At 39.7% G+C, this 25,772-nt stretch overlaps 1 protein-coding gene across 5 annotated transcripts; it reads left to right on the top strand.

Annotated features, from left to right (window-relative positions):
* Positions 1–1,007: 1,007 nt before the first annotated feature.
* Positions 1,008–24,869, top strand: PPP4R3B (protein phosphatase 4 regulatory subunit 3B). 5 transcript variants are annotated; one of them, XM_052783984.1, is made up of 16 exons: positions 1,008–1,509; positions 2,685–2,740; positions 9,019–9,117; positions 9,301–9,921; positions 13,368–13,445; positions 14,255–14,371; positions 15,353–15,469; positions 15,879–16,010; positions 16,898–17,000; positions 18,119–18,160; positions 18,862–19,020; positions 19,731–19,900; positions 21,064–21,203; positions 21,697–21,860; positions 22,323–22,525; positions 23,156–24,869. In XM_052783984.1, the coding sequence occupies exons 1-16, from the start codon at positions 1,368–1,370 to the stop codon at positions 23,249–23,251; spliced, it is 2,439 nt and encodes an 812-aa protein (XP_052639944.1). In that variant the 5' UTR covers positions 1,008–1,367; the 3' UTR covers positions 23,252–24,869. The 5 variants fall into 5 exon arrangements, with proteins under 5 accessions (XP_052639944.1, XP_052639946.1, XP_052639945.1 ...); XM_052783986.1 differs by having other exon boundaries at positions 21,676–21,860; positions 22,401–22,525; XM_052783985.1 differs by having other exon boundaries at positions 1,010–1,490; positions 21,676–21,860.
* Positions 24,870–25,772: the final 903 nt, after the last annotated feature.

The raw sequence follows: 25,772 nt of genomic DNA, 5'->3' as shown, positions 1-25,772 counted from the left end.
AAAGACTTTTCAGCTGTTCAGCCACACGAATGCAGCTGATCGAAAACTGCACCAAGCAATGATCAGTGGCTGTCACATACTCAGTGTGCTGAATGGCAGTAAATCTTAGAGAGGCCTGTTAAAATGAACGTCAGAGCAAAAGCTGAGACTTAAATGTTACATAGGTGTAAATTTTCTAAATCTGCCTAGAGAATGTTTTTCTAACATATGGAAGAGTTGCACATAGTTACTTATAGTGGCGTATTCTGTAGTAAACTTTTTCTTTCCCTTCATCTGGAACAAGATTGAACTTTCACCAGTGAAATGCCAGTCTTGTAAGTAAGAGCTATACCGGTGTAACTGCTTTCACCATTAGGCAAGAGCTAGAAAAGTCTTGCTTTGTCTGGGAATGAGACACACCCTGGCCTGGGGAGCCCTTCCCCTTCAGAGCCTGAAAGATTTTGTTGTGAGACACTTTCAAGCTTCCCGTCCTTCCCAAAGTCCCCGTTGTTTCACACAGCTTGACTTCTTGCAGGCTTTTGTGTCCTTTTCCCCATTCCCTTGCAAACACTGAAATGTAATTTTTTTATTATTCTTAGTACAGAGGAAATGTGTAGCTGTTTTTTAGTATGGAAAGCTAAGATTTACACACTCCACAATGCCTGGCAAGTGGTCTGTCTTAAACTGTACAGTTTGTAAGGACTAATTAAGCACGTTTCTCTCATTGAGAAGCTTCACAGAACAGCTTCAACTTTCGTTTAGCTTTTGAGCCTCCTCTACAAAGCACGGGAGCGTGCAACAAAGTGCACATTATGGCACAGGCGTTACTGTGCGTGCCCTGCTGCGGTAAAGGGTTAGAGTGGCACAGGAGCTGCCACAGCCACGCGAGTACACGCCTGCGACTGAAGGCAGGCGCTGTCCCGCTCCCCGCTTCCCTGTCTCGGCCGGAAAGCCGCTCGGGGGGCGGCCCCTGCCCTCCCCTGCCCCGCCTCGGCCCGGCCCGGCCCGGCCCGCCCCGCTCCGACCGCCGTCCCGTCGGCGGCGCGGCGGCAGCTGCCGGCCGCCGTAGCCCCTGCGAGGGGAGCCCGTGGCCGGGCTGGGAGGAAGAGAAAGGCGGCGAGAGTCGGGTTACAAGATGGCGGCGGCGCTGCGGTAGCTGCTGAGGCGGCGGAGCCGCGCCAGCGAGGGCCCGAGCCGGGGCGCGGCGTCGCTCTCTCGCCGTCGGGGAGCCATGAAAAGCGGCGCGTTAAAGGCCCCGCGGTGCCCCTGAGCGGCCCGGCGGCCCCGCTTCCTCCCCCCGGCCCTCGTTCCGTTGCCCGCCCCCCCCCCCCCCCCGGAGGCGGAGCGGGCCCGGGGCCGGCGCGGAGGCCCGAGGCCGGGGCTGCACCATGTCGGACACCCGTCGGCGGGTGAAGGTCTACACCCTCAACGAGGATCGGCAATGGGACGACAGGGGCACCGGGCACGTCTCCTCCACCTACGTGGAGCGGCTGAAGGGGATGTCGCTGCTGGTGCGCGCCGAGTCGGACGGTGAGAGCGTGGCCGGGGCTGCGCGGAGGCCTAGGCCGCCTGCCGCCGCCGCCGCCGCCCGGGCCCGGGCCCGGGCCCGGGCCTCTTCCCTTCGCCCCCCCGCGGCACGGGCCCTTGCCGGGCAGCCCGCCCGGCTCCGGCGCCCTCGCCGCTCCGCTCGGCAGGGCTGACACCCGCCGCCGCCGGGCTTGGCTGCTGGTGCCTTACCTCCCCGCGCTTATCGGAGAAGACCCCAGAGGATTTTATTGTTATTCTTTCCCCTTTCTTTCCTTTAGCTCGCGGTTCCGTTCAAAGTTTCCTTCCCCCGATAAGCCGCCGCAGTGTTTACCACCGTGGCCCTAGACTTTCCCCCTTCCAGTTACCCTGGCCGGTTGCATCTCTTTTGACTGACCGGAGATGAAGTTGTTACGTGTGACGACATCTTGCTCGTTTTCAGAATAATTTTATTCGCTTTTGAAGGGCGCTTTTCCTCCCCTTTTTGCTACTATAAAAAGTTGGTTGCTTGGTTGGGTTTTTTTCCCCGAGAAATTCTCTGATTGCCTTCGAGTTGTGTGGAGTTCCTCATGTTTTATTGCACTTTAAAGTCACCTTAAGGGTCTCTTTTGGAGGGGGGAGGGTTCATGCTCACCACTTTGTCAGCCGACAGGTGCTAATGTGCTAAATAAACCACCTAAGACTGGTATAAATTACTCTGGAGCTGTTGCCAGGATACATACACTACTTGCATACACAAGATAAAGTCCCCGGGTTTATAGTATCTAGATGATTCACTTCTGAAGGACAGTTGAAGGAAATAAAAGCAAATGGCCCACGTGGCTTCTGTGGGCAGAAACATTTTTATGCTGGGCAGCATGTTACCTGGTGCAAATTTGAATAGGTTTGCTAAATGGCTAGTCGTTGCACCAGGTTTCAGGAGAAAAAACAGTGCTACAGAGAATTTTGGTCTAAATTAGAAGACAAAAATACATTTCAATATGGATATTTCTGTTGAATTGTGTCTTACCTGGTTTATTTTAGGGAACTGTGTTTAAAGAAGGTGGTTCTCATGGACTTTCTGTAAGATGCAGATTAAGTTGAGGATATGTTGGCTGGCACATAGGCGGTTGTTGTATGTAAGATGCATAGAGGTGTTTATTTTGTTAAACTCGGTAAATATCTCTCTGTACCTTTTTCAGGTTCACTACTGTTAGAATCGAAGATAAATCCAAATACTGCGTATCAAAAACAGCAGGCAAGTATTATTGCTAGGCTTTATTTTTTCTGATTACCTACGCAGAGGAATTGTTTTGTGCTCAAAGTAATTGCATTTTTCAGAAAAAAAGGAAAGCAGCATGACATTGAATTGTTGGTGGTGTTTTTCATAGAGGTGAAAAACTTGCCTAGAAGCCTGTAGGTGCTATAATACTTCGCATCCTAGGAATTAAAATGTGGGTCTCCTAAAAAAACCCTTTTGGACTTAAGGCTTTGAAGAAAATATATGCAATTTGGATAAATATTGAACTCATTATAGGAAAAAGAGTTCCAAACATATACGTGTAACTTTTGTCTCCTGTCCTAGGCCGTGCGAAGTAATTGCCGAATTAGGAAGGCAAAACTTTGGCCAGCTCTGTTACGGCATATTTACTTCTTGAGGTCTTTTTCTGGAAATAACGTGAAGGAATTTGTGGGACTTCTTTCATTGTTACTGTTCAGTTTTTGTTTTAAGCCTTGAAAACTTCTGCTATCCTAAGTGACTAGCCATGGTGAGACTTAATTGCACGGCTGCCTTTCCTGGGGGTAAGCCTTCTGCAAAACAAAGAAGTAAAACAGTTGGGAGCTATGTTAATAGGTCATTTTTGCTTAATCCACTAAAAAAATTAGCTTACTAAATCTCTTCTGCTTTTACTGTTTTTTCCTTTTTCTGCATTAATTTTTGGTGTGTCTGCCTACATTGTTCTCATGGTTATTACTGGGTTTTTATCTGGCTGTTCCTTTGTTCTACAGTAGATTCTCTGTTCCTTTTGTTCAGTGTTTTATACTGCTCTTCATCATTATGGTATCCAGAAGCGTTTAAGCACTAGAAAATGGTAATTTTGTTCTTCGTAAATCATGAAGAGAAATCTTTAAGGATTGTGTTTGTTTTGGTGACAAGTTATGTTAGGAGAATTTGAGGAGAGTTTGTTAGCCCTTGAGCACAGGCTGGTTCACTTTAGGTTAGGAGCAAGTCAGAGTCTTGGGCCTAGCTTTTCAGAAGGCTCTGTTTTCTGTGGTTTGCACTTTTCACTTGTTAGATATTGGTGGTTTTAGTCAGGTGGGTGACAGTCGTAGGCTTTCCTTGGGCGGGCCACGCTGAGGAAGGACGACAGTCTTCATGGAGCTCTGCAGGGCTCTGAAAGTCAAGAGCCTTGAACTGCTTCCTGTTTAGTAGAGGAAACTAATACAGAATGAAACACGAATGCAGATTATGTTGCTGTAAAATTTTAAAATGCTTCCTTCTGCAACCTGTTTTCTGAAACTTCGTACAACCGATTATTTGAAAGCCGCCTTTACTTAATTAGTAGCAAAGTTTCAAGTGACTTAAGTAGCTTTTGTTGTCATTTTTCTTGTGCAAGTCTCTGTAGGTTGTAGTTTTGAAAAACTCAGGCTGAGGTTTGTTTTGGTTGGCTGTTATTACTGGTTCTAATGCTTGTGTGTCCTTGTGGCTGGAATTGTTCGCTTCACTGTTCACTCTCTTGAAGAAGTTTGGTTTGGGGTTTTTTTTGAAGAGGAATAATGATTGATGATTTCTAGAGACAGGTTCTAGGTTTGTCTAACCTCTGAAATCATACAGCTTTTAGTTGACAGAGCTTTGTCCTCAAGTTTTATGTGCTTCCTTCTGAGTAGAGTAGCAAAAAGCAGACCTTAGTGTAGCATTCCCATGCTTTTCTCAGTTTGTGAGATTTCAGTCTCATCGGTAAAAGATTGTAGTATTTAAACCTGGGCATCTCAGGAACAGACCCTTTTTAAAAATGGTGGAAAGATTTAGGCAAAATGTTTTGGTTAACCAGAGATGAAGAGAGGTGGTCTTTCCTTACTGTCCCTACCTGAATGTTTAAGTCTGTTACATAGGTAGCCTCAAGACTTGGCGGCTGTACTGCTCTGCCCAGGGCAGATGCTTGTACGTGAATGGCAGCATGGAGGAGAGCTCTCTCTTCCACTTGCCAGAGTTCAACTGCAGATTTTCATTAAGGTGCTGATCATCTTGGGTTTGGGGAAAGCTGCAAGATGGTGCACCTTGATGGAAAGGAAACATGCCCTGGCTGCACATCTGTCTTCATATAAATTACTTGAATGGACTTAGAGGATAGTTATCCCTTAAATTGTGATTTCCAGAACAACATTCTGTGAAAAAAGAAAACCAACTGATTTTTAGTTGCTGTGCATCAGTCTGTGATTCCCAGTATTACACTGTTTGTGCTAAGTAGTACTATAACTATTGACTAACTGTAAACAGGGCAGGCCTGTTATCTGCCTTCTTGAATCGTGTTTGTGGTCACTAGCTTTTGTGCAGAATTCAATTCTGTCGAGGTGTTAGGCATATTATAATCATGACCTCTTTCTCCAGAGAAATAGGACTTGGGTTGGGTATAGGTGCCAGGCTGCTCAGCATACGAGATAAAAGAATCTCTAATTGCATGTATCCAGAGAACATTAGAGCTTGAAGAGCTTTAGATCCCCCTGCATTTTGGGGCATAGGCTTTGAGAGTTACATACCTCCACCAGACACCTCGTCTTGGCCAACGGGCAGGGTCAGATGTGTTCTGGAGGCTCTAGCAGGAGCTGTTTTTAAAAAGTTGTTGCCACACCCCTTTGTTGTTCCACCCTCTGCTTGAGGTTACTGTTCCCTGGCAAAACTGGCAGAAGAGCGTGTCTTCAGTGAGAAATCGGATGGATCTATTTGTGTGCCCTGTTCTTCTGGCTCAGTTACGAGGGCAGTAATTTTCAGTTGCATGGCTGTAAGACTTTAAACTGCTACAGAAATCCTTACTGTGAACGCTGCCTTCTGATGCTAACTCTCCTTTAGGTGTGCTCTATCGGTTTTCAGATCTGAGATGAAGAATGTGTGCAAATACTGTCTTTTGCACAGAGTTGCCATCACTCATGTGACAACAGCAATTTGCATGAGGCATAATCAGAGTTACTTGAGGCCAGGATTTAACACATTTGCAGGGGTGCTGTTAAAGCCAGCCTGAGCAGTGGCCAGGGGGCTTCTTCACTCCTCTTGCATGCCAGCATGAGTATTCATGTTACTGTGTGACAGGTTAGATATAGGAACTGATTCAGTTGGAATACTTCTTTTTTGTTGGATTAATATTAATCGGCATGTGTTCCCCCATCTGGTTCACCGTACAGCATGCTTGTGCTGGTGCAGGGGGATTGAGGGGCCAGTGCAGGAACAAGGAGAGGTGGAGTAGCAGACATTGTGCAAACCAGTACCGACACTGAAGAGGGGTTTGAACTACTCTCTTAGTTTAAATTGTTGTTCTGAATTAATCTCTTCTTTTGTTTGTCTTTGTATTGTGTTTGGGTGAACTGAGGAACATTGCTGTTGCTTGTCGATGGAGCAGCATCGCGGGTGCTAATCTAAGCAGGTGGGCATGGTAGTCTCTCGCAGCAGCTAGGCCTGGAAGATGTCTTGCTGTGGTCTTCATGGGTTGTCTTAGGTCATGCAGGAAGCGTATGCCAGATGAGTAGATTTTGTATTGGTATTGGACAATTATTTTCTGATGATATTCTCTTTCAGTCTTTCAGAAATATTTTTGGAGAAACTTACATAACTCATGCTTTGTGTGGGCAGTACAGATTGTAATGAGTACCATTCAGTAACTCAAGAATTCTCACAAAATTTTTGAGTGCAGTCTCTATGGATGCATGCAGTCATTTAAGTTACTGCACTGTATCTTTTATTTGAATTGTTCTGGGCTATGAATAGGACCTCGTCATGTATGTGTCCTTCTTTGTTCATTGAGGCACCTCTGAGTCTCAGCTTACCTGGAAGTGTATTGATTTTGAGTGTCGGGGCATCAGTACTTTCACAGAACGTTTCAAGATAAACATTTTGGATTTTGAGTTCTGTAATAGCCATAAATTTGTACTTAAGAATTGTTATTTTTTGTTTAATCTCTGAAAGAGAACCAGGCCAGGGAGTGCATCAGACTTTTCAGTGCCCACAGTTGACAATTATTATTTTTTCCTTGAAGCCCAGTTCAAGTGCTCGCTCTAAAATGGCACACTGTAAACATAGAGATTCAGCTGTCTGTGAGCTGGAGACAAAGGTGGACAGCTGTAAGCAAAAACCGTGTCAGCTATATGAAGCTGTACCATTTGCGCACGTGAATCAGAGCCCGAAAGCAGGGAGACTACCTATTAATATTTGTGACTCTAGGACAAAAGTGCAAGTGTAATATAGGACACTGTAGTATAAATAAACAACTCTCATGAACAGCATTAAAACCATAGTGCAGTCAGCTCAGTTCTTTCCAGAACAGGAAAACCTGGTTTCTTTAAAGGAATATGTAAAAATGAGAAAGAGGAAAAAAAAAAAAAAAATTAGGTTGTGCAAATGCTGTTGTGTTTAGTGTGGCCTGTGATGATGTTTTGGGGGAAGGAAGCTGATCTATTGGTAGGCATTTGTCAACAATGTTGCTGTAAGAAAAAGACGTTATGCCAAACCTTTTTTTAAAAAGAAAAAAGACAAAGACAAAACCCCCAAAACATGCAACTATATATGGACATTGAGAGATTAAGATTACTGTAGAAATTAACTGAAGAATTAATGCCATAAGTGATGGTGATTTTCATTCATTTCCAGAGTGATAATTGTAGCAGCTGGTAAGTTGTGTTTGTTGAGACAGACTTTTGTTTTTCAGATAGCTGTGCTGATGGAAGAGTTTACCTACTGTCCCGCACCAGCTGCTTGTCAGCAGTCCTGTCCCAAATGTTAGTCCCCTCTCATCTGCCAGGGGAAGTACTCACTAGTGCTCCCTGCCCAGATAATTGCGTTAACAAGGGTCTGTTTAAACCATCTAAACTAACCTGATTTTGATCGAAAACAATTAAGAAATGCTGGCTGACAGTAGGTTCAAGAGTAGCGATGATCGCTTGGTATTTATTATGTTTTTGTCCCTCTGTCTTTGGCAGATACATGAAGGATGGTGACTGGATAGTTGTATGATACTATGTCGCTGATTGGCCTTGTAGCATAGTGAACACCTTACAGATAGTAATCAATCAGCTTCATCGTTTCCTGTCATTTGGTGTACAAAGAAACCAGGAAGTACTTTTGGGGTAAAGATGTGAGGGGGCAATGGCAGTGTCTGTTTCTTGTTGCCCCTGAAGTTTTCTAAGGTATATCGGGTATCTGTAAGCTAGTCAGATATTTGTTTGGGTTTGGTTGCTAGGCTTAAAGGTATCACTTTGCATATTTGTTTACAATAAGTGATGCATAAGGTAAAGACTTAAAAGCCTTGATAAGTTGTGTGGTGAATATTGACCTTTGTAAAGGTGGGAAGTAAATTACCTTATTGACCATTAAGCAAGGGCTTGCTGGTGGTGGGTTTTTTTTTTAAAAAAAAGGTGTGGTAACAGTTCAGGAAGTCAACAAACTTGGTGGAGTGTTGAACCGTTTTGCTGGAGCTCATCAAATGTACTGCAGAGTTAGCAGAGCGCCATTCAGTTTTGAACATTTTAACACAAAGATGAGTTTCCTGTAGGATGCTGAACTATATATAACAGGCTTATATATATATAACAGGCTTACATTCCTCACAGTACAGCAGCAAGTGTCCTAATAAAACCTCATAAAAACACCCCTTTTTAGTCTATTCAGAAATTCCAGCGAATCGTCCAGATATACTGTGCAAGTGCACAAATTGAATTGATAGAGGCAATAGTAACAGAGGAAAAACAAACAACTTGCTCAAATGAAAATAACTGTTGGCAAGATGTTTGTAGCTTTAGTAAGAACTTAGGAGTTTTATATTATTCATGTCGTATGTCTTTTCATTCAGAAAAGAATATTTTAATGTTGGGCATTATTTCTCACATTGCTAAGGCTGTATTAAACCCTTTCTGAGGAGGAAACACTGTAAGCTTGGTTTCTTGTTTCTATTTTATCAAATATGAAAAGACTTAAATTGTTACATTGCAGGTTTTCTTAATCTCCTACAATGTGTGCATTCCCTTTTCAGGATTGTTGGCTCAGAAGTATGTTGCAGAAAAATGCCATTTTAAGTGTTTCGGATACGAAGAAAACTATATTTAAATATATAACATGTAAGGTAGTGGTCATAAAATAGCAATAAAGAAAGATGATGTCCCCTGTGGCAGAACAGGTGATTTAATGTTTTAGTGTCTTATGTTCTTTTTTGACAAATGTAACTTTAAATAAAATTATTTCTTCTTTAGACGTACGACTTAACAGAATACAGATTAATACGCAGTGTAGACCTGTTTCAGATACAATTATTTTTTTGTTTTTGTCTTGAACAGGACACCCTGATTGTTTGGTCAGAAGCAGAAAACTATGATTTAGCACTGAGTTTTCAAGAAAAAGCTGGCTGTGATGAAATTTGGGAAAAAATCTGCCAGGTACAGTTAACTTCAAATACTCTCTTTCTTCCAGATGTTTTAATTTCTTCTGTGACTCCATGTATTTGTGCTGTAATTTTTAAACCTATTTGTAAAATAAGCACATGTTATTTCAGTTATTGACTTGGTTGTTTTTATATATGTTTTGGGATAAGACAGTAATTGTGTGTGCTTTCTTCTTAGGTTCAAGGTAAGGATCCTTCAGTGGAAGTCACACAGGACCTTATTGAGTCAGAAGAGGAACACATAGAAGAAATGCCTGAAACTAGTCCTTTGATCGACCTTCCTACTTGTGAACTCAACAAACTTGAAGAGATTGCTGACCTAGTTACCTCTGTTCTCTCCTCACCCATCCGTAGAGAAAAGTTAGCACTGGCCTTGGAGAATGAAGGCTATATTAAAAAACTGTTACAGCTTTTCCAAGTCTGCGAGAATTTAGAGAACACCGAAGGCTTACATCATTTGTATGAAATTATTAGAGGAATTTTGTTCCTCAACAAAGCAACTCTGTTTGAGGTGATGTTTTCTGATGAGTGTATTATGGATGTTGTTGGATGCCTTGAGTATGATCCTTCTTTGGCTCAGCCAAAACGGCACAGGGAGTTCTTGACCAAAACAGCAAAATTTAAGGAGGTTATTCCTATAACAGACTCTGAACTCAGGCAAAAAATCCACCAGACTTACAGGGTACAGTATATTCAGGACATCATCTTGCCGACACCATCTGTTTTTGAAGAGAATTTTCTTTCTACCCTCACTTCCTTTATTTTCTTCAACAAAGTTGAGATTGTCAGTATGTTGCAGGTAAGTGGTTTTTAATATGGTTTAGATGGATTATGTATAGATACCTCTAGCTGTAGATTTGAAATTGATTACAGATCTTTAACACTGTGTAAGTTAATCGTACACGCTTTCATTTGCATAATGTTTTGAATGTTTCCCCTCATTTCTGTTACCTTTTATTTTGTACTTTAAAAAAGGTAGATTTCAGGTGAGTATATTAATATTTTTTAATGGGTTGTAAACAGTTAAAGGTTCTTCTCCTTGATTCACAAGCAACATACACATTTTGAGCTGGTTTTGTATAGGTATTTAAGGAACAAGAAACTTTTTGTATTCTATATCAGGGACGTGTGACGTCTTTATAGCAAATTCTGAATCTGATTCAAAAAAGCATGTTCAGAACCATTCGTGTTATACTACTGTTGCTTTATGGTACTGATTTCAGATGTTTGTGTTGTAGTATAATGTAATTTGGGTTTTTTCTTCATACTGTTATCCAAAAGTAATGATAAATAACCAATGTGTTACTATATCAAAAAACTTACTGCATACTTTGTAGTCAGAAGCAGGCTTAAAAGTAGTTGGGTGTGACAACCAAGCTGGACCATGGAAGGAGCCTTGGTAAAGAGCTGTGTGTGAACTTCATGACACTTTGGGTATTTTCAGTTCATATTTTGTTGTGTAAGCTAATGGGTACCAAAGTGGTTTTATTCCATTTCTGATCCATGTCCTTGGAAAAATGGTACGTTTGTGTAGAATAGAACATCACAAACCTGTCGGTTTTGAGTGTGGATAGTCTCTGTGCAATAGGAAGATGGAGCGGAGAAGAGGAGGGTAGTTAAAATTGTGGAAAAAGAGAGGCACTGGAGAAGTAACATTACCGTAAGGAATATTTCTAAAGAATGTAAGAGAGGACTGGAAAAAAAAAAATCAAAACTAAAGAATTGTAGATAATTGCATGAATAAGCTTTTGGGCTTCTTTCTACTTTGTTCTTTCTGGTTGAATAGCAGAAAGAAACTAAAAAGTAAATTCCACTTGCAAAATTAATGACTTTGTGTTAAAAGATTTCCCTTTTTATTCTTTTTCATATATTACTTTTCTAAAACCAAAAATAAATTCAGTATTATTCTCCTGAGGCCACAGTCCTGTTTCCATTTAGAGATTTTTAACTCTAAAGTTCTTTATTTTTCATTTAGGCTTTACTGTACTGAATATTTAATTGTGTCTTAACAGAAAACTATTATTTCCTGTTACCTCTAGTACTCTTTGAAGAAAGTTCTGAAATCCTCTGACAGTTCTTTGCTACTCTGTCACTGCTGTCTTTGCCACAGTAGAGAGAGTGTATGTCACATAGGTTTGCGTCACTGTTTTAAAGACTGTAATTGAGGCATGCACGATGATTTACAAATAATGTTGATACTTGCATCATTTGAACTGCCTTGAGAATTACAAACTAAGAGGCAACACACATGGAAGAGATGTTACTGATAGCATGCCTGAGGAAAATTACATGGTAGTATGGACCTCAGGTTCAGGACTGTTGTCACAGTCCCCTGGTGTATATCGGCTGCTTCTTGTGGCACAAGAACTCTAAAGCTCCTTTGGGTTTGGTGAACATATTAGGAGTCTTGTTACCCTAAATACATCAGCAAAGCTCCCTAGGAGAATGCAGTTTATAGGAGTAACAGATTGCGTTTGCTACAGCAGTAAAGCTCCTTTCTACGTGCCACGAAGCAGTAGATCCCAGCAGTGCTGTTGATGAAGGGCAGCCACCTGGGAAACTGAGCGAGCATGCAAAGCAAACCTAGATCCATCCTGTGCTTTAGGACATCAGGACTACACTGTGGCAGCCTTATACAAGCAAGAGATCTTTCTGTTGCCAGGTGTTCTGTAGTGAGGATTTTCTAGCCTATCTGTTGTTGATTGTGGTACGGTTGGGTTTTTTTAAACAGGCTTAATCAAGCTGTTAAAGCCAGCAAAGCTTAGAATAAACTACTAAGTGTGTGTGTTTTGCACTCTCTCTGATGTTGATTCCAGGTATCATTTGTTTGTAAAGCACTTCTTTCCCCATGTCTTAAAATTTTCAGGAAAAAAAATTGTGAGCCTTTGGCTGGCATTCCTGTAACTGTAAAAATTCTGTATTTTGTTAGCTAATAAAGCACACAGATTTTAGCAACAGCACACAGGAAAAATAGAGAAGTAAGCACCTTCTACATTATGCAGTGTAATGTTTATTGGAATGCTGCTATTCTGTTCATGTTTGTTCAATGCATAAGTAAAGTTTGTAGAGTTGAATCAGTAGAGTGACGCATAATTTTGTAATGCTGTAGCATAATGTTACTATTTGCTTTAAGATTTATATTGTATTTAAAAGGCAACAGAGACATTTGATTTGAGAGAATGCCAACACTATTTTCCATGTGAAGGAGTCCAGAGAAATCGATGTACAGAGAGGGCAGAAAGTGCCCAAACAGTTCAGAGATGATGATGTTCACCCTGGTTTTCTTGTATCTCTTGAGTATTAAGCAACGGTGTAACTGAAATGCTTAACAAGAAGTAGAAATGTTGTCCTATATGTACTTGAAAATAAGTATCTCTTGGTAGTAGAGGATCTGAATATGAAAAGCAAATAATACTCAAAAAAGTTTTCCAGATTGGAAAAGCTGAGCTTCCTGCAAGGGGGGTGGGGCTTATTTTGAGAACAAGGTTAATGGGGACATGGCTGTGGCAAACTCATAATGTGTTAATCTAGTCACCCTTGCATAGATGGACTGAAAAAATGTTTGTGATGTTGCAGATCTGAAATAGGGTAACTGATATGTGTGTGACATTAACAGTGTAGTGTGAACGGCATAGATGCAGCATGGTAAAAACTGTTTCTTGATTGGCAACTTCTGGTGTAGAAGTGTCCAGGTTGCCTTCCTGGGAGGTTACATGCACGGTGCAGGGAGGGAGCCTGGAACAAAGACGCTCATTTTCTGGAATTTTGATGCATGGGGGTGTGTAGCAAATACTACAGTGAGTATGTGGGGTGGGGCAGAGCTGTAAACCACAGGGGTGGCATGGCAGAGAAGGAAAGGAAATGACACTTTCCCTAGAGACTAGTCGTTCACAAGGCAGTTCTAGTAATCATTGCCTATGCTCAGCTTACACATGGTTCTGGTCTCCTGGACCTGCTTCCGCTGCGCAGAATGAGTACTGAAACAATACACTGGAAGTGATCCTCCTGAATGTGTACCCCTGCATTTCCCTTTTTTGTGATAAAATAATGGAGGTGTGGAGAAAAATAGAAAAAAACCCCTTATCTACTGAATCTTCTAATGTATTTTTTTGTTTGTTTGTAATTTAGCATCATAGTTAAGCTTAAATTAAGTTTGACTTTCTACAGTGTGGGATCCAATAAAGATCGATGTTTTAACTTTCAAGGGGCATTGTGTAAGTTGTATTCTTCTTATGTGTTACACAGGAAGATGAGAAATTTTTGTCTGAAGTTTTTGCACAATTAACAGATGAAGCTACAGATGATGACAAACGCTGTGAACTGGTAAGTCAGTGGTCTTGGTGGTTCTTTGAATGCATTAAACTACAGAGATTAAGTAGAAATACTGAAACTGTTCTGCTAGTTCTGCAGTCATTGAGGTATTTCTGTAACCCTAGAATCATTTCCAGTGTAGCTTAGTCTTCATTTATGTACTGACTAGAAAAATGTTTCTTGCAAGGTGAGCTGTGATTTATTTGTTCTAAATAATTATTTTATTCTTGAGAAAGTACTAGCACTAAGCTGACTTCCTAGACTTAAAGGTGTACTTTCTTCCAAGTACTCTTCAACATACCGTATCACTTACATTTGTCATATAAGCACTGCTTTTTTCCCCCTGTATTTTACTCATTCAAAAAGATCTTTCAAGTCCTATGACTGAGGATTACCAGTAGTCCCTTAACATGTATTAAAAACTTTATTTATCCTTGACTATGTTTATCAGCTTAAATTGCCCTGTTAAAATCTTGCTTTCAGCAAGGGAGGCGTCTTTGCTCTTTCAAACAAAAGGCATGCCAGATAGGAGTATAAACCCTTCATATACTAGGTGTGATAAAATAGCTACAAGGTGACTGTATTTCTTTCTGAGGTGAATTTCAATGTCTTAAACTATTTTATTTGTTTATATACTTTCTTTTGCTTTCCTTTGTTGATGTTGTTGAAGGTTGGAGGAGAGAGAACTAGAATAATACCATTTTCTAGGAAGGCATGTACAAGCCAGTATACAGACTCTGATACAAATTGTAACAGTTTCCTACTTTCTGAGAGTTTTCTGAATCAAATACACCTTAAATTATTTTTTTCCTATGTGATAGGTTAACTTTTTCAAGGAATTCTGTGCATTTTCTCAGACGTTACAACCTCAGAACAGAGATGCATTTTTCAAAACTTTGGCAAAGTTGGGAATTCTTCCAGCTCTTGAAATTGTAATGGTAAGTGAAAACTTAAAGCTGATTTTAATAAAATTTAAAAACCCCACAGCTATTTAACCAGTTTTACAGATCTGCTAAGCACCTCTTTGTAAGTTTGATTGGACAGCTTTGCTCTGTTGAAAGTTCAAGTTCATTGTAATGTTCAGAATCCAAAAGATGCCTACAGTTTTCTGAAGTAGCCTGAGTTTATTGCTGTTATTATTTTTACTTTGCATGATGGAGAAGTCTGTGGTAAATGCAGTCCTTTTGACATGTAGTGTAAAAATTGAAAGATACTCTTTTTCATGTGACAGCTTCATTGTTGTTGTTGTTGTTGTTGTTGGAACAGAGCCAAAGAAGTATTTTTAGATAATCTTGGAACTTGTTCCTATCCGAAAGATTACGTAATCCTGTCTTTTCGGAGGTATAAAGCAGATTAATCTACCTTAATCAGTAATGTGGAAACATAATTTTTTTCACTCCTTTGGTCGAAGCAGCTGTTGCTGCCTGACCATTGCAATTCATCTGTCAGTGCTGTTGTTACTCAGAAACTATGAATTCAGGGGGTTTTATATTTCTAGAGTAATAACCTTGACTGTTATGAAAACATAAGTCATATAGATGTTCAGTGATTAAATGAATGCTAATCTTACTATTCTTTTCCAGGGCTAGACCGGTCTAACGTTTCCTGTTATGTTAATATTTTAGGTTTAGAAATTGTACAGTTCTCAGAGAAAATCCTATACCTTAAGCAAAATTATTAATAAATCACGATATAAAAGTTTTCTGCTTAAATTAGAGCTATCAAATTCACAGAGAGCTTTGCATTCTTTCTAAAGGCTGTTTTGGGTTTTTTTTTCCTGTAACTGTATTACCGTGTCTCTTGCAGAAACTTTTGTAATAAAATGTTCTCAAAACTTTTAACTCCCTAGTCTTTGCAGCTTTACTTGAGAATAAATACCAAACTTGATTTACTTTAATAAATTGATCTCTTTTTATTAGGGAATGGATGATCTGCAAGTTAGATCTGCTGCTACAGATATATTTTCTTATCTAGTAGAATTTAGTCCATCCATGGTCCGAGAATTTGTAATGCAAGAGGCCCAGCAGAGTGACGATGTAAGTAAAAGTGTTTTGGTGTGTGTTGAATATACTAGTTTTAGAGCAAACAGAGGTGGGGGAAGTGGGGGAAGCTAACCAGCAAAACAAACCTCTCCAGAATTTGGAGTATGGTTATCCCAAAAATGTAGATACTAGTAACATAGGAAAAAGTAGATTTGATACAAAAATTCCTGTTGGTGTTCCATGTGTTTACAGTACTAAGATTGTCGGTCTGCCTAACATGATTTTAGGTGAGGAGGGTTGTGCTTGACAGAACTCCAGTGTCTAAATGCAACTCTGAATTTTTCTGTTTCACTTAAATTTAAAAAAAAGAAGGAAACCTAATACAGAAACTAGGGAAATCATTCCACTATTGAAAGTGTCTCTAATTATTTTGTGGTTTGTTTGTTTGGGGCTTTTTTTGCAGGATATCCTCCTCATCAATGTGGTCATTGAGCAGATGATCTGTGATACTGATCCTGAACTTGGGGGAGCTGTTCAGCTAATGGGGCTTTTGCGTACTCTGATAGACCCAGAGAATATGTTGGCCACAGCTAATGTAAGAAAATACAAAGGGGTAAAGACACTTTACTGTCTCAGCAAAATTAAAAACCTGATATTCTCTATTACTGTTATTGTCGTTACAGCATTTAAAAAAAAAAAAAAAAGACATTTTCTTTTTTTGTGTGTGTGTTGTGTGTGGTCTGATACTGATTTTAAACAAGCTAAAAAATAAGCTACAATTTCCATTAACTTTTGATAATAAAAGGTTTGTGTGTGTGGCATTGTGCAAGTATGTATTAAACTAAGCAGTCCCATGCTTCAGTGATACAGCACTATTTATGTTCTTGAATTCCAAATTGTACGTGTGTTTAGATGTCAAAGTGAGAATAGGAAATTTGTAGAAATTTGCTTTAAAACTTGGATCATTCCTTTCTTTCAACTGCTGACATTCTGAATCCAAACCAAAGTACAATGTATTTGTAATTTAATGCATACTGCATGTAAGAGAACGCATTGTAATCTTACTTGTGTATTGAAACACATATATTATATAGAAAGTAGTGAAATGGACCAGTTGATACTTTTTTCAGTGTAAAAAGGTTTGCAGGTTGTTACGGATAAAATTACTGCATTTAAGAATGGTTTCTGCAAATTTTGTCAAGCACTTTGAGACATTGATGTATTTTCAGTATATATTTGCATCCATGGTGGGGATTTTTGTGGTGCTAGCTAGTTTGGTTTGATGTCTCACAGATCTTTTCCCAAAATAAAGAAATACATCTTCCTTGAGTGAAGATATCGTTGCAGGCCCAACCAAAAAGATACAGGCAGACCTGAAGGAGGCGATAGAATCTTTGTAGGCTGTTTCTTATGTTACTACTCTTTCTTATTTAAAAGGTTATATACAAATGCCAGTATTTAATAAAGTTATATCTGTTTTAGAAAACAGAAAAAAGCGAATTTCTCAATTTCTTCTACAACCATTGTATGCATGTTCTTACTGCACCGCTTCTGGCTAATACATCAGAAGATAAATGTGAAAAAGGTAATGTGATTTGTTTGGTTTGGGTTTTTTTCCCCCTTTAAGTCTTATAAAGTTTTCAAGTGACTCACAATCCTGGTAACAGCGATAAGCCTGTGATGCAAGCTGGGAAGACACTTGCTGAAAACTGTTGTTCCCTCAGTGATAGCAGTTCTGTGGGCAGCAGTTTTAATAGCCCTTTCTTGCAGCTTTGAATGATAACGTATCTTTATATTGTGCTTTGTAAAATATGTATCTCCTTGATGTGTATTGTTAATTGTATACTAGTTTTACTAGTATAATTTTAAAGAATATTTGCTGTAAAGCAGAGAGTATCTTTAGTTCACAGGTACTTTTTTCTAAAAGTTTACAAAAATGCTGTGACATTCATCAGTGGTTACATGATTCCAAGCATCAGGTGTGCTCAGGTGATTAACTCCAAAGCCTAGTTTTCACTTGGCTGTAGTACAGAAGTGCTGAAAGAAATCTCTTCAAAGAAATACAACTTGGAACTCCTTTATCTTGTTCCTTTTTTATTTTTTCCTGGTGACAGTAAAAGAATTGGAAATCTCCATTTGGCACACGCAAATAACACTCATTGGTTTGCGTCTAGTGCTTAACAAACAGAAATTTAACATCATTACAGCCTCTTGAGTCAGACTTTTTTCTGAATGCTCATTCAAGAGATTAAATTAAATCACACCAATACATATTTGGTAAAAACATTTCTTTCATCTTACCCATCTTCTCATCTTAAGTGTTAAGTCAAAAAAATACATCTTTTATGCATTTTATGTGAAAACAAAACTTGCATCTGTAGTACTCGTTTTATAATATTATTTGAAAAATTTAGAATAGGCACTTTCTTTTAGTCTAAGTAGGAATAATATTCCTGAGTATCAGATTACATATTTTCACCTAGTTGAATCTGAAACTTTGTAATGTAAATTGAATACAGAAATCTCAGCTGGCATGCATTCTTGCTGTATGTTTATTTCCCTATAGCTTACAAAAACTTTTGATTTGATGAAAAGTTCGAACAGCTGGTAGAATTGATTGTTTATCCCCATCTTTTAAATATTTACAGTGCTTTGAAAACCTTTTTCTGTTTTGTTTTGTTTTTTTTATTTTCTATTTATCAGATGCAGTAGTTGGGTCCACTAAGAGTAATACAATTTGTCCTGGTAAGTTTTAATTGACCTTGAGTTTTGAAACTTGTATTTTGTGTGTGGTGGTTTTATTTACCAAAAAAAAAAAAAAGTCCATACTTCCATACTACTTTTTTTTTTTTTAGTACTTTTTATTGAAATAGATGTAGGTGTTTTGCTTCACTTGTTAATTCACCTTCCTGTCATCTCATGTTCATCTGCTCTTGAGTTACTAGGTTTCACCTTTTTCTCCCCCCCCCCCCCCCCCCCCCCCCCCAGTCAACCTTGCTACTGAAAGTTTAAATCATTGTTAGTGGAATCTGTACTAAAAAGACATAGCTGAGCTTTTACAGTGTGGATTTTTATCTGTGCAGGCTTCTTTTTTGACCATTATGAAAAGACATTGCTAATTAGGTTCACACGCATACAGGTCTGACTGGCTTTTTTCTTTTAACTACAAACCGTTAGTCTGGATTGCCATAACCAGTAACTCGCTCATCCTGGAAGATCAATTCAGGGTGATTTTTGTGACTGAAGGAAAAAAAAAAAAAAATCCAAATTTGTGTTTGTTGTTTTGTTCTGACCTAATGTCTTGCTTCCTAAAACAATCCAGTCCACCACTAAAAATGTGTCAGGAACTGTAATAGCAACTGAGCTTTGTGATGATTTGGTGCATGACAGTATATATAATTTTTTTTTTTTTTTTTTATAACTTAAGGCATTAATTTTTCTTGTAGATAATTATCAAACGGCACAACTACTTGCCTTAATTTTGGAGCTGCTTACTTTTTGTGTGGAACACCACACATATCACATCAAGAATTACATTATGAACAAAGATTTGCTAAGAAGAGTCCTGGTCTTGATGAATTCCAAACACACGTTTCTGGCCTTGTGTGAGTATGGAGCTGTTGTGATACCCTCCTTCAAGGCTTTCTGTGTATTGTGTGGAATGCGTATGAGTAAAAGTGTGTACTTAAATTCAAAATTCCTGTTAATTTCTGATTTATTACTGACTAGCTGTTAAATAATTTTGAAAAAAAGGTAGCAGGTGTCTGTTAATGTAGACCAATGCAGTTTATGGTGGAAGGAGAATTGTTGTATCTTTTGAAGTCCACAGTGATCCTTTCAGGTCTTTATGACAGTAAGGATCATTTGTGATCAGCTGTCTTATTTAAATGGAAATACTGTCATTTTGTAATAACGTCATAAATCTAGTGCTCCTTGTGAAGAGTGAATGAAATTTTGTGAACCTTGGTATTTAAAGAATAGGGGCTAGTTCTGGGAGGCGCACACAGAAAAGCACAGGCATGAGCTAATAATTCAATTTTGCCTGTGCTGAAGTTTATTGCTGCTGTATTTCAAAAATAAATTCATGGACCCTGATCATATTCAAATACCGAGGATAGTCAAAGAATGAAAGAAAGGTTACCTGTCAGCAAATGTTTCTTCTGAACTTTCAGAAAGTGTTTTTTAATGCTCTTGGTTTGGGGGTGCATCTTCCTCTCAGTAACGTCAGGTCAGGTTTTTTTGGTTCTTTCCAAGAGAAGCAGATTGGAGCCCTGGCATGTAGTTATTAAATTCTTGAATTTTTTTCTTCATATAGGTGCTCTTCGCTTTATGAGGAGGATAATTGGCCTAAAAGATGAATTTTATAACCGTTACATCACCAAGGGAAACCTGTTTGAACCAGTTATAAATGCTCTGTTGGATAATGGAACTAGGTACAATCTGCTCAACTCTGCTGTGATTGAGCTGTTTGAATTCATCAGAGTGGTAAGTTAAGCAACTTCTTCAGCTCTCATGTGTATGTGGCATCTCGGGTAGAAATACAAAATCCAAATCTTTCCCTTGCAATAGTGTGTTACTACTTAAAATCACAAACTGAAAATCCCATAGGTAAGTACCCAAATAGAAAGGAGCCGGTAAGCTGCTTTGTGCTTGTTTTACTTGATTGTCCTATCACAGAGTATGCGTCGTCCCTATTTACATAGAAGTCTGCGTAAAAGTATCCTGCAGATTCAGTTCTTCGAAGTGGTTGAATGCGTTGTTTCTGGACCAAACTTTGAAGTGAGGGATTAAGTGAAATGTGTTACATCTGAGTAAAACTGGGTATTATTGGGTCTAAATTAGACTAATTTGACTATAAATTTGAATGATCATTGTCCTTTAAAACCCTACACACATGCTTTCTTAGCCAGTGTCAGCTTTGAATTGGTAGCTTTTCCACTGGCAGCGTTTGTGGGAACAACATATATCTGGACAGGACAGACAGGACAAGCAGGAGTGCCCGGTTGGTTGTACTGCTGGGGTAGAAAACAAGGACTTGCAACAGCTCCTGAGCTACTCGCTGCGAATGCCTCGATTTGTGGGAGTCTTCTCAGGGAATCTTTGCGGTCTGGGAAAACGAAGGGCAGTTTTTAGTTGTAGGATATCGTAGCTGCTGTCTTTTCCAGCAAGAAGAAAATGCCTTGTGTCTCCAGGTGACTTTTGCCAGCGTGGTGCAAACATTAAGATTTGCCTGATACGTTGAGATTTGTTAGGTGGTGACTGACCAAAAGGTGCCTCATCCCGTGTGTGCTGCTGTAGTTACTGAGGGCTAGGGAGCGTGCTAAAACGTGTGGGTAGAGCAGGGCACAGGTGGACTCCTGTTCTTCTCAAGAAGGCTTAATCCTACATAGCAAGCATCATGGTTTAATCAAACTATCACAAGTAGAATTGGGATGATACTGAATATATTGTCCATTTATATGGGAAATTTAATAATTATTTCTAGATTTCAGCTTTTTTATTAAAGAGGAATCTGATGACTTCACATCTGTTCCTTACAATAATGTTTTGACTCTGGACAATGAATCAGTTACTTTTAAAACACTAAAGCTTTCTGAACTTCTGCATGTTAGTATTTGAGACTGAAATACTGGTTTGTTCTCATGCAGGAAGATATTAAGTCCCTTATTGCACATATAGTTGAAAACTTTTATAATGCACTTGAATCTATCGAATATGTTCAGACATTCAAGGGACTGAAGACAAAATATGAGCAAGAAAAAGACCGACAAAACCAGAAGCTGAACAGGTACGACCCAGTTGTGATGTATTCTGGGACTTTCATGGAATGCCATTAGGTAGTCTCTTCTTACTGCTGGTTGGTTTTTTCTTTCCTGGAGGGCAGAAAAAGCAGAAGGCTGGGATTGGGGTTGTTTCTCATTCTTGATGAAAACTTCTTCAAATAGAGCAAACTCCCATCTGACTTTCCTTGTGGCCTGCTGTAGTACAGTTCATATTTGTCAATATATTAAATGTTACATTCAGAAAACTCTCAGCTTGTGAAGGGCAGAATCTTCTGTCACTCAGAGTTAGGGTTCAGTCTGCCTTATTGTCAGCTGGCATTTTGGTGAAGCTTACGTTGACAGTAGAGCGGGGGACAGAGCTGGACTGCCTTCTCAAACACACTGAATTTGCTCTAAAGCGTCAGAAGCCATTTCTGATCCTGGCGGAGTCTGAAACAGCAAGCAAAACTTGAATCACTTGTCATGTGTCTCTTACAGTGTTCCATCTATATTGCGTAGCAATAGATTTCGCAGAGATGCAAGAGCCTTAGAGGAGGACGAAGAAATGTGGTTCAATGAAGATGAAGAGGAAGAAGGTGAAGCTGTTGTACCTCCGGTTGAGAAATCAAAACAGGAGGATGATTTTCCAGATAGCTATGAAAAATTTATGGAAACTAAAAAAGGTATTTACTCCATTTCACTTTGTCAGTACTGGAAGTGCTCTGTGCCACATAACATGGAGTATCATGTAAACAAACCAGTTGCTTGTGCTCTGTATAAGCAGGAGTAAGCGTATTCCATGTAATTAAGTAATGAATTCTTAACATGTCTTTGCAAGCTAGTTTAGGATTAAAATAATGAGTTAAATTGCTCCAAGTGTGCAACTAGTTTAAATGACATTCAAAAGCAAAACTTTACATGCACTCGTGCATGCTGAGTGAGCAATGTCCCCACGTCCACAGCATCTGTGCCATGCTTGGTTTGAATGCTAGCGTGCTTTGGATGAGGTCAGTAGGTGAGCCCTTGATTTAAACTGAATTAAAAAGAAAAAAAAAGGCGGCTTTTGCCCTGTGATTATGCCGTGAAGTGGATTGTACTCCATGGTGTACAGCTGATACCTAAGTATGAAAATGTTTGTCCCTCAGCTAAGGAGAGTGAAGACAAAGAGAATCTTCCAAAAAGGACTTCAGCTGGGGGATTCAAATTCACTTTTTCCCACTCAGCCAGCGCAGCCAATGGTGCAAACGGCGCAAACAGTAAATCCGTGGCAGCTCAGACGTCACCAGCAAGCTCCAACGGCTCCTCTTCAAAGAACGCAACCCTGACCACAGCGGTGACAGCCACGAAGGTGGGAGAACTTGTACAAAAGCTGCTGTCCTCGCTTAGGACAGCAGAGCAGTATCGTGAGACTTTACTGGTTGTAACGTGGTAAGGTCTCCAGACAGGGTATCTTATTGACGTGTAAATTCATCCAAAGGCCTGCCTAGTTAAACCCTTACTAGTTTGGGGGAAGGTTTAAGGAAGTATTAGGTGGACTGGAGTCTGTTGGTGATCTGGTGGGCAGAGTTTAATCTTGCATCTTCTGCCTAATTTAGCGGCTCCCACTCCTGAGCTCTAACTGTCCAGTTGCTGCTCTGTGTGTGTGTGATACACATAGGAGATTGGGTTTTTTTCTGGATTAATGTTAGTGCCCTCCCGCCATCAGGGAATTAGTAAGTGTTTTTAAGCAGATGAAATACAGTAAGTAAGAATTCTGAGGCCAAATCCAGAGGAGCAAGGAAGTTGCAGTGCTTTTTAACCATGTCTCAAGACAAATGGGTCTTAGAATGAAAAAAACATCACCAAGAAACCTTCTGCGGCAGGCTTGCATGTCCCGGGCAGGTTGGCTGGGAGTTATGTACTAAAATTGCATGTTCCTGGGTATTTTTTTCAATGTGAGATTTTCTTTTTTTTTTTTTTCTTTTTTTTAAATTGGCAGGGAAGTCTAGTTGGCCTAGTGGATTATCCTGATGATGAAGATGATGATGAAGAGGAGGAGACATCTCCAAGGAAAAGACCTCGTCTGGGTTCATAAATGAAACTAAAACGTTGGAATAAAAACTTTTATTATGGGGTTTCAAATGCTGCAACTGTTTTAAGAGCTAAAAAGGATCTGATTCAGAAAGCTTTCTCCCATGAGTATATAAGATAATACAAGGAGTAGCAAAAGAAACTCAGTTATCAGCTAGAAAGGGTTAGTTCTGTAAACACAAAGCTTCCAAGGAACTGAATATCTTTCTAGTAAGTAAGGAGTCTGCCATTCAGGCTGTCAAAAAAATGAAAAATTAAAAAAAAAAGTGGGTTAGTATTCACAGAACCTGGATGATGGCTTCTCAGCAAGGAAAGTCTCAGGTGTTGGGAGGGCAGGGGGAGGGAAAGGTATGGTAAACACTTTTTTAAAAATATTGCAGGGTTCCCCGGTGTTTAACAGAAGTAGAAAAAAAAAATCAAGCTTAAATTTTGAACCCAGTAATCTTAATTTTGTAATGGTGCTGTCAGTTGTGTTCTTTTAGCAATGCCTCTTTTAAAAAAATTTTAAGGGAAAACTAACTCTCTTTGCATAAGAACAATCCAGATTTTGGGACCATTTCTTACCAATTAAATCGCATTTCTCATGGTTGGAGGGAGGGACACTGCAGTTATAGTGCATGTTGAGTTGTTTAAAACAGTTAAAAGTAAGTTTTAATTTGTATTTTTCAAGAGAAAATGGAAGCTGGATGCAAAATGGATGGGTTTGCTTGTTTTTTCGATTAGACATCCAGTCATATCTATGCCAAGGAACGATCGCTTCCAAAATAGCTCCAGGAGCTGCTTGTGTCAAAGTGGTGCTGTACACAGCACACCGGAGTAGCTGTCAGCTTCACGTTGTGGAAGATACCGAATTTGAATCACTTTCTGTGTTGTTAAATGAGCTGTCTCTTCACAGAGCAGCAAGCCATTTTCCTGTTTGCGAGTTTAAATTGCGTAATTGAGGTGGTAATAAGAAACACTAACAGGTTTTTCATAGCGACGAATTTAGCGGCGTTTTAACACCAAAGTCACTTTGGACCAAGACGGAATTATTACTAACAGAACACTGGTCTTTGAGGCAGAATCAACAAGCAGCACCTGAATCTGGGTGTAATACAAAACCTGCTTTTTTAACAATAAAAGCACATTCCATGTAGGTAAGCAAACTGCGTCAAAAATAGATGAGTTGATGGTGATAAGAGGCAAACAGTCCAGGTTTTATTTGCAAGAGCAGCAAGTGAACTGTAAATATTTTAATGTTAGTTTGCCCATATGTGATCTGAGATCATGATGAAGTGAGAGGAAATTGATGTGTCAGAAATGTTAAAATACGAAACCAGCTGCAATCCACCACATAGATCACTCTTGTAATATGTGTTATGGGTCCATTTCTCCTGGAATAGTTTAAACTGAAGCAGTTTCTCTGTTTTGGAGATTTTTGTAGTTAATTTTAATTTTAGCTATTGTTTGGAAAAAGATGGGCTGTCTGTGTAGATATGAAGTATAGTTTTTTCCATAAAACAGAAGTTTATTTTGTATTAAAAATACCACTGTACTTGTTTTACACCATTTGTATACATGTGGTGATATTAATGCTGAACTGTAAAATTCAGGAATTAAAATGTGACCCTGTAATTCCATAATTACTGCTTTTGTTTGGTTTGTTGTACATGGTAAGTTAACTCAGAATTTTAAATGTGGCCATTTTAGAATATTTTTTAAGATAGCTATCCATGCAGTTTTAAAAGTAACTCTATACCACTAGATGAAATCCCAGAGGGAATGTGTGAGTTCTTCCCGACGCATTAAGCTAGACCCAAGCATTCTGATGGATGATAGGACCTGGGGACAGTGGTGTTGCCCTCTGCGGGCTCCAGGCGACCAAGAATGGGACTCCTCATTTTTCACCTGTGCCATGAAACGCCCCATCAGCTCCAAACACAGAGGATCCGAGGAAGCATTTGCTGGTAAAGCGTAGCTCCAGTGTCATCGTCGTGCGCTCGCTCTCCCACTCAGGATCATCTGGTTCTCTTCCTGATGAGTCTTTTCTCTCCATCGGTAATGATGACTAACTTCCTCCAGCACTCTACACGCTATGTGAGCAGCAGTTATGTGGTATGTGCCTTTACTCACCTGAGGCTGAAAAATTGTCACCTGGTCTGCGGACCCGAGTTGTCCCAATTCTCTTTAACAGCTACCCAGAACAAGTTCTCTGGGGGTCTCCGGCAGAAGTGTGTTAGTTCCTGCTCTGTTCCCCACCACCCCAACTCTTCCCTGAAGTGCTGTAAGGAGCTTTAAAAATACTTTCAGACCAACCTGAGGGTTTTTTTACAGCAAAAACAAGAATGTCATGAATTTTTATAGTTCCTACAGAAAGACTGCGTAAAGTGGCATTAGATGTCCCGTTTAAAAAAAAAAAAAAAAATTTACAATCCCTGTAGAAGGTGACATGCAGCACTCTTTTTAACTGGCTTTTGTCTGGGGCCATCACCCCCACAGACGCTGTTTCCCAGTCTGACCTGGTCGGTGCTGCCTGGGTTCTGCAC

The sequence above is a fragment of the Harpia harpyja genome, chromosome 4 (assembly GCF_026419915.1).
Source record: "Harpia harpyja isolate bHarHar1 chromosome 4, bHarHar1 primary haplotype, whole genome shotgun sequence".
NCBI lineage: Eukaryota > Metazoa > Chordata > Aves > Accipitriformes > Accipitridae > Harpia > Harpia harpyja.
Note: the sequence above shows the minus strand (reverse complement) of the source record. Positions and strands in the feature narration are given on the sequence as shown.

Excerpts from the sequence above, each read along its gene's own strand:
- PPP4R3B (XM_052783983.1), top strand. The coding sequence starts at position 1,368 with ATGTCGGACACCCGTCGGCGGGTGAAGGTCTACACCCTCAACGAGGAT. Across the intron at positions 13,446-14,254 it reads ATGACAAACGCTGTGAACTG|GTTAACTTTTTCAAGGAATT; the intron begins GTAAGTCAGTGG and ends CCTATGTGATAG. Across the intron at positions 21,861-22,322 it reads ATTTATGGAAACTAAAAAAG|CTAAGGAGAGTGAAGACAAA; the intron begins GTATTTACTCCA and ends TTTGTCCCTCAG.